Genomic DNA, 13,058 nt, shown 5'->3' on the forward strand with positions numbered 1-13,058 from the left:
CATGACTACAGAGTTAGCAAACTGCCCTGTTGCCGTGAGCTCATTAACAACCGCAGCGAGTCGGGACAAACGCCTCTGGTTATTCCTGTCACTTATTCTGTTTTTGGCATTAAAAATACATCTAGAGCCACTGTGTCAGGGCTCTACAGTGCCGCAGGTCGATCGTCGGAAGTCACGCAGCACCAACACCAACCTATTTTTCCATGAGAGGATCGTTTTAGTTGTCCAACATGATTTAACTGCTAATAAAAAACAAAGCAGAGATGGAGACGTTTGGAGGCGGTGTAGCTGCTCTGGGGGGTGAAGAGGATCCAGAGGAGGAAGAGAGGAGAAAAGTTGAGGCTTTACCCCCGCTGTTCGAGGATGAGGTGAGAAATCTGGATGGAAAAATGAATAAAAAAAAAATAGCCTGCATGAAGTACAAACCTGTCTAACATGAAGAGAATAACAATTTCATCTGTACTTGAGTTTATTAGACATGATTAACAGTTCAACATAGAACCAGATGTAGTTATTTGCTTTGTCCCACAATGTTTTTCTATTAAAACGGTTCAATGTATAAGGTAAGAGAACCAATAACTATTCACAGAAAACTCCAGGGAACCATTTTGTTTTCTATAAGAAACTGGGGCTAGAAAACTGAATGCTATATAATTATTATACTCAATAAATATTAACAAATTTCCCTTCCCTGTCAGAATGCTGTTTGTTTTTGACAAACGTTGATGATCCTATTAGAAAGAAAAACCATAAGTGATCTCTAGAACCTTGGATTGTCTCTCTAAGGACATTAGGATTTTATGTAAACAGTATCCTTAAAAAATTATAGATTTTTTTAACATTAGAGGTATAACTTCACCCTTGTAAGCATAGGAAACCTATTTTCTGTCTAAAGAATAAAGTTTTCTCCTCCTGAATAACTTATTCCTTCTGTAGGAAAAGTTGCTAAACAGTCTAAAAGCTGAGGTCATGATTTCTTGATTTTATTTTTTTAATGTTAATTTAAGTTAATTTAATTCCTAACACTCACTAGATTTGGTTTAAAAATATCCAAATATCTGTATATTTTTAGCCCTGAATTGTCCATGTTAACCTGAATATGGTATAATGTGCAAAAATCAGTAAGGAAAATGTTATACTAATCTCCAGGATGGAAGAAGTAAGGCTTAAGACTCTGCAATCTTTTTATCACCTTTATTATTTGTTTAACAGACGCACAAATGTATATGATGTAAATAGTGTACACTGCAAATAAAGAACACCACATCTAAATAAATTAAAATTGCAAATAACTGACATTTTGGGGTTGTGGATATGTATTAGAAGGTTCATCCTATTTATATCAGGAAGCACGAGCAGAGGGAGCTTATCTTCTGATGCAGAAGCGTCTGTGCTGTTTTGTGGCGTTAATATAGCATATCTCTAACCATGACTCATGCACTATAAAGGCAAAATTACTTGCATCTTATTTCTATAGAGCACTCCAGGAATGGATCAGTTTTCCTCATACCGATGTTTCTTGGTTGAACCGAGCAAACATCATGCTTGTTATGCAGAGTTAGAGAAGTGAAGTTCAGGGGATTAGGGGAACATATCCCATAAACAGTGCTGTCATTTAAAGGAGGATGGATAAATCTTATTTTAACTTCATCACATCATTTAGTTAGGACACTCATCTTCATTTTTATTCTAAAGTCTGGTAATGAGTATAAATCGAGGATACAGTAAAATGTATTTCTTCGAAATCTCATTCTTTCTAAAATGCAGTCCAGACAGAAATGTCAGCCACATAAGTACTGTCTAAAGAAAATGTTAAACCATCAACAAGCACGCAATAATGTAAGCACATAATAATAACCCATCCACCTAAGAACAGTTTGCTTCAAGTAACAATGAAAACACAAAGCACAGCTGGTAAGGAAAGATAGAGTTACAGGAATTTCCACTTAATCCAAAAGTATATAACCACAACGTGTTTGATATGAGACTTTACATATTTTATTTGTTGACTGGATGAATAAGGAAAAAGCCTTTCTCAGTGTGATGATGGATACGACTGGTGGGAGATCAGTTTACAGAACATAAGTATGCAAAACTAGAAGGAAAAGGAAACTTATCTAGGGCGAAGTGTGTAATTTGCAGAGATGGAGAGCGAGCGAGATGGAGGGGCTGTGTTTCTCTGCACTGTCTCGTGGGAGTTTGCCTATTTATGGGGCGCACTTTTGCTGTAGCACTTTCAGGCTCTGTGTCTTATACTGCAGCTTTCTGGGTCTGGCCTGTTCAGTCCCAGTGCTGACTGTGTGAGAGTGTGTTTTTTCACCTTGAAGATGCTCCAAAAGATGCATGTTCTTTGGAAGAGCAGTATAGATTAAAATAAATGACCAGAAATGTGGAACTCCTGCTGATTTCAAATGTTATCACACAAAACAACTCTTCAGTAATTTGTATTGAACAACAGTTTCCAGTCATACTTGACAGAACAATGAATGTCTGTGATAAAAACAACAACTCTTTCACTGTACATGACATCATCACAGCAAGACATTTTGTGTAAAATCTATTTAGGGAACTAGAGATGTAGAACAAAAGTTTCTCCTCAGTTAAAGTTGTGTGACGTGAGACACGGCAGATGCAAGGCTTTGAGTCAAAATGTTTCTCAGTTTTGACCTGCTTTTCATTTAGAGACAGTACCTGATTCCCTGTGCATTTTGCTCAGCAGATTTTCAAGAGACAGCAAATACCTTTGTGTTCAGAAGATATTCATAGCTCTTAATAGGTACATTTTGTTACATTAAAAGCTTTATTGTAAAATATTTCTGCTCCTCATTTGTTAAAGCATTCACAGGTCACAAGTTTTGTAAATGTGTTAAGAATAAATTTTAAAAGGTCGCATTTACATAAGTACTCAGTTCCATTAATATAACTTTGAAATTATGCTAATTGTAATCCAATTTCTGAAGTTAATCCTTGAGATGTTTTTTTTTAACTTGATTAAAGTTCACCTATGATATATTTAGTTGATTAGACATGATTTGGAAAGAAACACTTGTCTATGGAAAGCCATAGTATGTGTGAAACTAGTGTATGAGTGAAACAAATATTCAAAGGATTGGGTAACATAACAAGCCCAATAAAAACACACACATTGAATATGTAAAACATCTTTTAAAAAGTGGAAGAAGTTTCTAACTTCAGAGGAAGTTGAACTGACCACCCAGTCAATCTGGAGCAAATGGTGAGAAGGACTTGATGGAGGATGAAGAAGAATCGAAAATTCCGTCCAATGGCTCTTGAGAAATCCTGCGTTGAGGTCGGAGAACCTGAAGTTGACAGATGGAAGCTATCCGGATTAAAGGGCGCATAACAGATTGTTTAGAGTTTCCCAAAAGACACCTAAAGAACTTTCAGGCCATGAGAAACAATATGTTATGGTGTTATGCCAAATCAAGAGTATCTGTTTATATACACCTAGGGCTGGTGTGGGTATCAAGCAAGCCTGTTTTGTCAGTTGATCTTGATTGTCAGTAGACTCAGGTGTGGTGTCTGCTTGAATGGACTGGACAACATGGTCTAATTACCCAAAAATGGAACATTTTGTCCTGAATAACTGTGAATATCATCCCTGTTTTCATTCATCCACAAAACTATGTTCAAACTTTTTCTTTTTCCTTATGGAGTGATTTTATCATTCCAGAGAGAAAATGACTGTAACAAAAAAGAAAGGTCAAAAGCAATGATCCTGAATGCACTGTCAGAGAACTAGGTCAGATTTAGAGATGACATCATGAGTCTTATAGTCCTGAATTCTGTCTTTCACATCTAGAAATGTGAACTCTCATCATAATTTCTGAATAATAGCCCATTTATATCCTAGAACCGCAACTACACTGGCATTAAAGTGATTAAATACACAATGAACAACATCGCCGACAAAGAAGTTCAAGAGTGGTGAAACAGGGTGTCTCATATCTGTAAAGCAAGATAAGAAATATGTTCTACATATAATCCAAATGGAGAGAGATTCAGGGTTAAAAATATCTATAAGAATCCTGTTTATAAAATTAGGAGAGGGATTGTGAAACTCTCCTAAAGCTCCAATTGTCCAACAAATCAATAATGTACCGAATTTAAATGTAAACTCTTATCATTCAACATCTTTCATAATAATGTACTTCTTTCTTTAACAGGAGAATGTGTCTTTGGCAGATATCCTGTGTCTGAGAGACAGCTGTCTGTCTGAACAGGAGGTGTGGGCAGTTTGTGCAGAATGTGTGCTCTCACTGCAGAGCATTTCTTGCTCTCCGCTTTTTTACACACTCTGCATCACCCCGGACACTCTGGCCTTTAATGCTCATGGCAACGTGTGCTTTATGGAACAGCTCAGTGGTCAGTAATCTTCACATTTACCCTTGCGTGTGTATGTACCCCACTCTCATCAGTGTCACTGATTGTTTGGGTTTAAAGGGCCTAGTTTTGTTGAACAGAACTTTTGGAGGTGTCTTTAAAATTGTTGTCCTTGCAAATTATTCGTTACAAAGCCTAGAGGCTGTTCTATAATGTTTAAAAAAGAACAATAAGTTTTACTAGAGTTGCAGATTTAAAGTATGCAATATTAAAGGTTATATATTAATCATTTTGTCTTGATTTGCTGCCAGAGTTTCTGCTGGCAGTAACTGTGTCTTTGTGCTGAAATTTGCAAGCCTATGCACACAATCCAGATAAACAGGAAGATCTAAATATTAGAAAGCAGGCAATAGGGTTAAAACTAAATCTGAATCTCTAGGGTAAGGATTATCCATGTAGTATGGAGTACTGGACTTGCCACTTGTGTACAAATAAAATTGATATAAAACAAGTTTCAAGTAATTGCTTATTAGTTGAATTTACATCCTATAACACATATTTTACTCATAAATAAGTCCAGGCTAGAAATTTCTTCAGCTGAAAATGATCCAGCTGTGGAAACATGGCTCATGAATGAGCAAATTGTGCAGCCAAAGGACAAAGCCCTCAAAGAGTCGACGCAGGCACAGATGTCTGACTTCCTCATTCACATCCTAATATATCCCCTAATTATTGGTCACACTGGACAGTGACAGTTGTTTTATTACTCTATCATACAAGTTACAAATACTATACAACTACAGTGGTGAACCAAAACCTTGTTTTATATTGTCTCATTTCCTAGAACCATGTAAGAGAGAGAAGAATTACTTCCTAAATTCCAAATGGTTATTTCCTAAATTCAAAAGGGTATAAAAATACTGTTTCCCCTGATACATTATCATTATTCATCCGAGTCGACGTGGCACAGACAGAGAGCCAGACTGTATTTCTTCCAAGGATTGTTATCTGAGCAGCCCACACACTCGCTTAGACTAATCCATAGGTTAAACACTTTAAACTATTTATTTGCAAAGATATTGCACCAACTACAAAACAACTAAAATAAATACATGCAATGAAAGTAATGAAGAAGCCTTTTCTAATTTCAAATAAACATGTTATTACAATTATATTTCTACTTATACAATTTCATTTTGGGCTTAAATTTTCTTTATTTCCACCACATTTACAGTTCAAGTGATCTGTTTTAACATGTACTATTTGGATGACTAGTGGCCGTAGGTGTAGTACACAAGTAATGAAAATATGAATAGGGCTTTTCAGAGACAAAAATATTACATCTAGATGGCCACATCCCAAATCAGTCATTCAGAAATATCCAAGCAATGAAGTGAAAATCATTTGATTCTCAAATTACAACACTGGAATCAGCTGGAAGGTGATGGGAAGATGGGCTACCAAGAAATTGTAGCTTGTCATGTTATGCACTTATTATGATTAATATCAGTAGAGTATCTACTGTGACTTTCTTCTTCATTTTCCTCCTTGAACATTTTAAGAGTGCTGGATCAGTAATATATCTCTCAACGCTTCTTTGATGTAGTAGTATAGTGTTCTGTGGCCAGTGAAGACTCCGTGCTCTTTGCCTTTATCTTTCATAGTTTCTACATCTTTCATAGTTGAGAATATGCAATACAGTACACCAAGGATAGCAAGAAGAAATGAGTCTGACCTATAAAACATGTCCAACTCCGCAGTCTGGAGGAGGCTGGGGATCCTCAGAATCTTTGGCCTACTTAGAAGAGGCTATGCTGCGGCAAGCTCCACAGCAGCCTGCACTTGGGTTTTAGAAAGTAATTTTGTGTGCCTGGATTACTATTTGGAGGAAATAATCCCTCCTGTTCTACTTAGAACTACTTAGCAATGCTGTACTGTTCCACAGGTCTCAGGAACCCTGGTTATTTTACAGCAACACGATTGTCAAATGTTTTTTTAAAATCTTAATTTTCTTATATGTCCAATATTTATGGATTGTTTTTCTTTTTTCTACGTACTGAGGATTCTGTATAGAGGGAAATGCGAAAAGTAAATGAAAGTCATCATTTATTTCACCGTAGTATTTTCAGGTGGAAATGACTGATTTTTGTAATGTACACTTTTTTTTTTTTTTTTTTTTGCAATTGACTGTTTATATTCAGAGCTTTAAGGTTAAACTTTTGATTTAATTTTAGTTGATATTTAATTTTTAATAATTTCCCGCAGATGACCCTGAAGGCTCCTTTGTACCACCAGAGTTTGACAAGACTGGGAACACATTTGAGGTGAACTTTTTTTTCCCTGACATTGATACTAGTCTGTTAATTTAAACTCTTATGGGTTTGTGCTCATTTAGTAAGAACATGACTAGGATTGTCTCAAACTATTTACATATTGTAAAGAGGGTTCCCTCTGGTGGCTGGAAGAAGGAGTGGATATTACGCATGTCTCTGTATTTTTATACCTAATCTTAAAAATTGCACTACATTTGATGTTTGATTATGGATGCATGGTGTTTGGTGTTTGGCATGAAGCCGGTGTCTTACTTATTGGTGTAACAAAAAGATAAGAATTACACTGTCACAAGTTTATTTATTTATTTGTTTGGTTGTTTGTTTGGTTGTTTGGTTGTTTAAAGCTGGATATTTAATTATAAATTAAAAAAGATTATTACTATGCCATATAACTATTATGATATTGATATATTTATTGGTAGTTGTAATGTTAACTCCTCTTTTCCATCTTATATTTTTCAATGACACGTGTGTTGAAAGTATTTGTGTCTATATCAGCTTGAGTGCACACTGTCATTAAAGCAACCAGGGGACATAACAAATACTAAGAGATTCTGAAATTCATATAAATATTTTTCAGATTTATCTTTTCACTCATGTTGCTGGTAATATTATTTGCAATGAACATTTGTGAAATCCTGTATACAAGAATGCAAATATAGATTTTTTATTACAACCTAAAGAGCATCTTTTCACATACCAGTATACCTGTAAAAGAAAAGTGGACCATGACATGGATACAGAAGATCATTTATGATGTCCTGTTTGAGTGTATAGATAAGCACTCATTTGGTAGCCTAGATGAGGGAGTGCATGACCTGCCACAGATGATAGATACTGCCTGGCCTGGATGCAGGCAGGAAAATGGATGACACTGTACACTTTTATTTGGATTTGTCTGTGCTCACTACTTAATGGCTTTAGGAATAGCAGGATGATATAACCAAAACAGAATTATGTGTGGGTGGTCTAGTTTCATGCAGGCATGACTAAGTTTCACACTTGGAATTTAGCACTAATATCAGTGTCTCGACAGTCACAATGAAAAAAAACATTCATTTCAAAGAAACATATTTTTAAACTAAAGAAACCTATTTCCACTGGTAAAGATAAAGAGCTGAGTAGCACTAATATTATTACTACTTGTCACTACCTGCTTCTATAATCTTATCCTGTGCAACACTTCTGCTGTGCAACACTTCTGCTGTCCTTTTTTCTTGTTCTTTTTCCCTAGTTTTTGTGGCTGTCTTCTGTTCTTTATCTTTTTTTTACTTTTCCTCTGTTTTAGGCCCACGTGTTCTCGCTCGGATCCACACTTTCAGCAGCTCTAGGCTACAATATAGAACCAGAAACAGAGGTGGAGTTGGGCGTCGATACGTGCAGGTTGCTTGAACAAATGCAAGAAGAAAAGCCAGGAGACAGACCTTGCCCAAAGGTTTACTTTGTATTTTGTATTCCCTATTTATTGTATTGGAAAGAAATGATTTGTTATTTATGTCATCATGTATAATGCTGCACTGATAACCTCTGAGCACAGCCTAATACAGACTTGTGACTACTTTAGAGGGTATAAACACTGAAATATAAACCAAACAACATTGTTCAAAAATGGATGCTCACTCTAAAGGTATTTGGTGCAGTATAAACTGTAGCGCAGCATCCACTATATAAAAATCATTTTAGAGTCTTCATTAGATTATTAGATCCTTTTTTCCCCCTTCTTATAGAAAATGTCACTGTGGCCCCCTACAATTATTCCATCCTGACATTTCAGATACTCACTCAGTTGGAGCTGGAATGCTATGAATTATGTTTTACTGGCACATATTTATTTAGAAGAATGCTTCATAACATCTATTGTTTTTTGTACCCCAACACTGGTTTTTCCATTTTCCAACTACATGCTAACTCTCCCCTATCAAAATCTCCCAGAGCAAGCATGCAGTCTCTGAGACATGTGAAGACACATTTTCTGAGCTTATAAATGGAGAGTAATGAGTATCATCACATAGGAGAAAGCAACATTTTCCCTCATATCCACCAGAGTAAGATAGTGTAGATACTTTAGGATTCAAACCACTGACCTGTGGATGATATGGTGAACGCTTTTCTGCTGCACCACTAGTGCTGTTTACTAGTTCATTGAGTACAGATACAACTTTTGACATTTTAATATCTACACTTGGTGACCCACAATTTGAGAACCGCCATATAGCAGTTAGAAGTTATTCTGTACCTTAAATATGTTTCTGGGATCTACCCAGGTCTAGGGACATGGAATGTCACCTCGCTGGGGGGAAGGAGCCTAAGCTGGTGCGGGAGGTTGAGAGATACCGACTAGAGATAGTTGGGCTCGCCTCCACGCACAGCTTGGGCTCTGGAACCCAACTCCTCGAGAGAGGCTGGACTCTCTACTACTCTGGAGTTGCCCGCGGTGAGAGGCGGCGGGCTGGTGTGGGCTTGCTCATAGCCCCCCAGCTCAGCAGCCATGTGCTGGAGTTCACCCCAGTGAACGAGAGGGTCGTTTCCCTGCGCCTTCGGGTCGGGGAGAGGTCTCTCACTGTTATTTGTGCTTATGGGCCAAATGGCAGTGTAGAGTACCCGACCTTCTTTGCATCTCTGGGAGGGGTGCTAGAAAGTACCCCGACTGGGGACTCCGTCGTTCTACTGGGGGACTTCAACGCTCACGTGGGCAGCGACAGTGACACCTGGAGGGGCGTGATTGGGAGGAACGGCCCCCCCGAACTGAACCTGAGTGGTGTTCTGTTATTGGACTTCTGTGCTAGTCACAGTTTGTCCATAACAAACACCATGTTCAAGCATAAGGGTGTCCATCAGTACACATGGCACGAGGACACCCTAGGTCGGAAGTCGATGATCGACTTTGTGGTTGTTTCATCTGACCTCCGGCCGTATGTCTTGGACACTCGGGTAAAGAGAGGGGCGGAGCTGTCAACTGATCACCATCTGGTGGTGAGTTGGGTCCGATGGCAGGGGAGGAAGTTGGACAGACTTGGCAGACCCAAACGTACTGTGAGGGTCCGTTGGGAACGTTTGGCAGAGTCTCCTGTCAGAGAGATCTTCAACTCTCACCTCCGGCAGAGCTTCAACCAGATCCCGAGGGAGATTGGAGACATTGAGTCCGAGTGGACCATGTTCTCCACCTCCATTGTTGATGCAGCCGCACGGAGCTGTGGCCGTAAGGTCTCCGGTGCCTGTCGTGGCGGCAATCCCCGAACCCGGTGGTGGACCCCGGAAGTAAGGGATGCCGTCAAGCTGAAGAAGGAGTCCTATCGAGCCTGGTTGGCTCGGGGGACTCCAGAGGCAGCTGATAGTTACCGGAGGGCCAAGCGAGCTTCAGCCCGGGTGGTTGCAGAGGCAAAAACTGGGGTCTGGGAGGAGTTCGGTGAGGCCATGGAGAAGGACTATCGGTTGGCCTCGAAGAAATTCTGGCAAACCGTCCGGCGTCTCAGGAGGGGGAAGCAGTGCCCTGCTCACACTGTTTACAGTGGGAGTGGGAATCTGCTGACTTCGACTGGTGACATCCTCGGACAGTGGAAGGAGTACTTCGAGGATCTCCTCAACCCCACCAACATGTCTTCCATTGAGGAAGCATAGGCGGAGGGCTCGGTTGTGGACTCGTCGATCCCCCAAGCTGAGGTCACTGAGGTAGTTGAGAAGCTCCTCAGTGGCAAGGCACCGGGGGTGGATGAGATCCGCCCTGAGTACCTTAAGTCTCTAGATGTTGTGGGGCTGTCTTGGCTGACACCCCTCTGCAACATCGCGTGGCGGTTGGGAACAGTGCATCTGGACTGGCAAACTGGGGTGGTGGTCCCTCTGTTTAAGAAGGGGGACCGGAGGGTGTGTTCCAACTATAGGGGGATTCAGGAGGAACAATGCGGGTTTCGTCCTGGTCGTGGAACACTGGACCATCTCTATACCCTCACCAGGTTGCTGGAGGGTTCATGGGAGTTTGCCCAACCAGTCCACATGTGTTTTGTGGATCTGGAGAAGGCATTTGACTGTGTCCCTCGTGATGACCTGTGGGGGGTGCTCTGGGAGTATGGGGTCCGGGGCCCTCTGTTAAGGGCTGTCCGGTCCCTATATGACCGGAGATGGAGTTTGGTTCGCATTGCCGGGTGTAAGTCAGACTTGTTCCCGGTGCATGTTGGACTCCGGCAGGGCTGCCTTTTGTCACCGGTCCTGTTCATTATTTATATGGACAGGATTTCTAGGCGCAGTCGGGGGCCGGAGGGAGTCAGGTTTGGGGACCACAGGATTTCGTCTCTGCTTTTTGCAGATGATGTCCTGTTGGCTTCTTCAAATCAGGACCTTCAGCGTGCACTGGGACGGTTTGCAGCCGAGTGTGAAGCGGCGGGGATGAGAATCAGCACCTCCAAGTCCGAGGCCATGGTTCTCAGCCGGAAAAGGGTGGCTTGCCCTCTTCAGGTTGGTGGAGAGTTCCTGCCTCAAGTGGAGGAGTTTAAGTATCTTGGGGTCCTGTTCACGAGTGAGGGAAGGATGGAGCAGGAGATCGACAGGCGGATCGGTGTATCTTCTGCAGTGATGCGGTCGATATACCGATCTGTTGTGGGGAAGAAAGAGCTGAGCCGCAAGGCGAAGCTCTCTATTTACCAGTCGATCTACGTTCCTACCCTCACCTATGACCATGAGCTTTGGGTCATGACCGAGAGGACAAGATCCCAGATACAGACGGCCGAAATGAGTTTTCTCCGCAGGGTGGCTGGGCGCACCCTTAGAGATAGGGTGAGGAGCTCAGTCACTCGGGAGGAGCTCAGAGTAGAGCCGCTGCTCCTCCACATTGAGAGGGGTCAGCTGAGGTGGCTCGGGCATCTGTTTCGGATGGCTCCTGGACGCCTCCCTGGGGAGGTGTTCCGGCCATGTCCAACCGGGAGGAGGCCCCGGGGAAGACCTAGGACTATGGAGGGACTATGTCTCTCGGCTGGCCTGGGAACGCCTCTGTATTCCTCCGGAAGAGCTGGAGGAAGTGTCTGGGGAGAGGGAAGTCTGGGCATCCCTGCTTAGACTGCTGCCCCCGCGACCCGGCCCCGGATAAGCGGTAGAAAATGGATGGATGGATGGAAATATCTACCCAGGTTCAAGCAGAATCCTGAACAGCATAAAGTGGTTGCTAAAGATGAACGGATTAATAAAAAGTCAACATTTTAGAGCATCAATTTTTAATTAGCTACTTTTAACGTATGTTTATGTCACATTTTGACACGTTTCTCTAATGCTGGTTTGTAGGAATGTGGTAGTCTAGTGATTAAGGTGTTGGACTGCTGATCATAATGGCAGGAGTTTGAATCCCAGGTCCACCAAGCTGCCACTGGGCCCTTAACTCTCAATTGCTCAGTTGTATAAATTGAAGTCACTCTGGATAAGGGTGTCTGCTAAATGCCGTAAATATAATGTTTGTGTGCTGGTTTAAGCAGATCCTTGAGAGTGAACAAGAGAACTATCCTTTGATAAATGCAAAGAAATAGGAAATCACTTTTTCAATTAGAAGTAGAAATGAAACCTAGACTGATTTCAAGCACATTTGCTTGTTTAAGCACTTAGATGTTTCCGCTGCAGAGCTCTTAATTAAGAGCGCTTTGCTGAGATCAGTGAATATTTCTGTTAGTGTGTGCTAAGAGACAGCATTGTTTTTCATCTGACCTTGGGATCAAGCATTTTTTTTAAAAGAACACACATTTTAAAGCTTAATTATGATGCTTTCTGACTTTGAGCCAGATCCTGTCTATTCCGAAATCTTACAATCCATAATCCATGCTGTAATAAAAGGCAAAGTAGAAGAGAATTATTTTTCTTAGAGGACCTTGTGGAAAAAATGTATAAGATGCAGATGCAGGAGCGAGCGAGGCTTAAGACATGAGTACATATTTACAAAGTGTTTATTAGGATTCAAGGCAAGGAAAAAACTAGCAGAACACCAGAGGACTACTAAGGAAACAGAGCAGAATGGCACAGTAGAAACACAATAGCTGCTAAATGGACAAACCAGACAGGCATAAGTAAATAAACTAGAGAACAGCTGAACAGACTAAATAACTGCCATGACAGCGGGGTAATGAGAACAGGAAGCATTAGACATATAAAGAAAGTGGAGTGGAAAAGCAGCACAATGGTGAACAGAGGCTGAGGGGAAAATTGGGACAGAATCAGGCGGATGTGACAGTGCATTAAACGTGGCTATTGAAAAGTCCTGCAATTATAGCAAAGCAACAAAAAGCCATTTCTTTCAAAGACTAGCATACCTTTCAAATTGTTCTGTTTCTGCCTGTTTGATGAAAGCCCTGGCATTTCTGTACCTTAAAATCCTGTTGCATAATATCTTGTGTAAATGGATCTCAAATA

General features: G+C 40.8%; 1 protein-coding gene across 3 annotated transcripts in view; it reads left to right on the forward strand.

The window, feature by feature from the left end:
• Nucleotides 1–3: 3 nt before the first annotated feature.
• Nucleotides 4–13,058, forward strand: part of LOC113661015 (kinase non-catalytic C-lobe domain-containing protein 1) — a 37,585-nt gene continuing 24,530 nt past the window's right edge. Inside the window, exons 1-4 of one of the 3 annotated variants that reach the window (XM_047812796.1) lie at nt 4–368; nt 4,188–4,386; nt 6,610–6,668; nt 7,966–8,112. In XM_047812796.1, the coding sequence (XP_047668752.1) occupies nt 264–368; nt 4,188–4,386; nt 6,610–6,668; nt 7,966–8,112 (510 nt within the window). In that variant the 5' untranslated portion in view covers nt 4–263. The remainder of the gene's footprint in view (nt 369–4,187; nt 4,387–6,609; nt 6,669–7,965; nt 8,113–13,058) is intronic. The other 2 variants (XM_027174909.2, XM_047812797.1) reach the window with 2 other exon arrangements.

This window comes from Tachysurus fulvidraco, chromosome 4, assembly GCF_022655615.1.
Source record: "Tachysurus fulvidraco isolate hzauxx_2018 chromosome 4, HZAU_PFXX_2.0, whole genome shotgun sequence".
In the NCBI taxonomy this organism is placed as follows: Eukaryota; Metazoa; Chordata; class Actinopteri; order Siluriformes; family Bagridae; genus Tachysurus; species Tachysurus fulvidraco.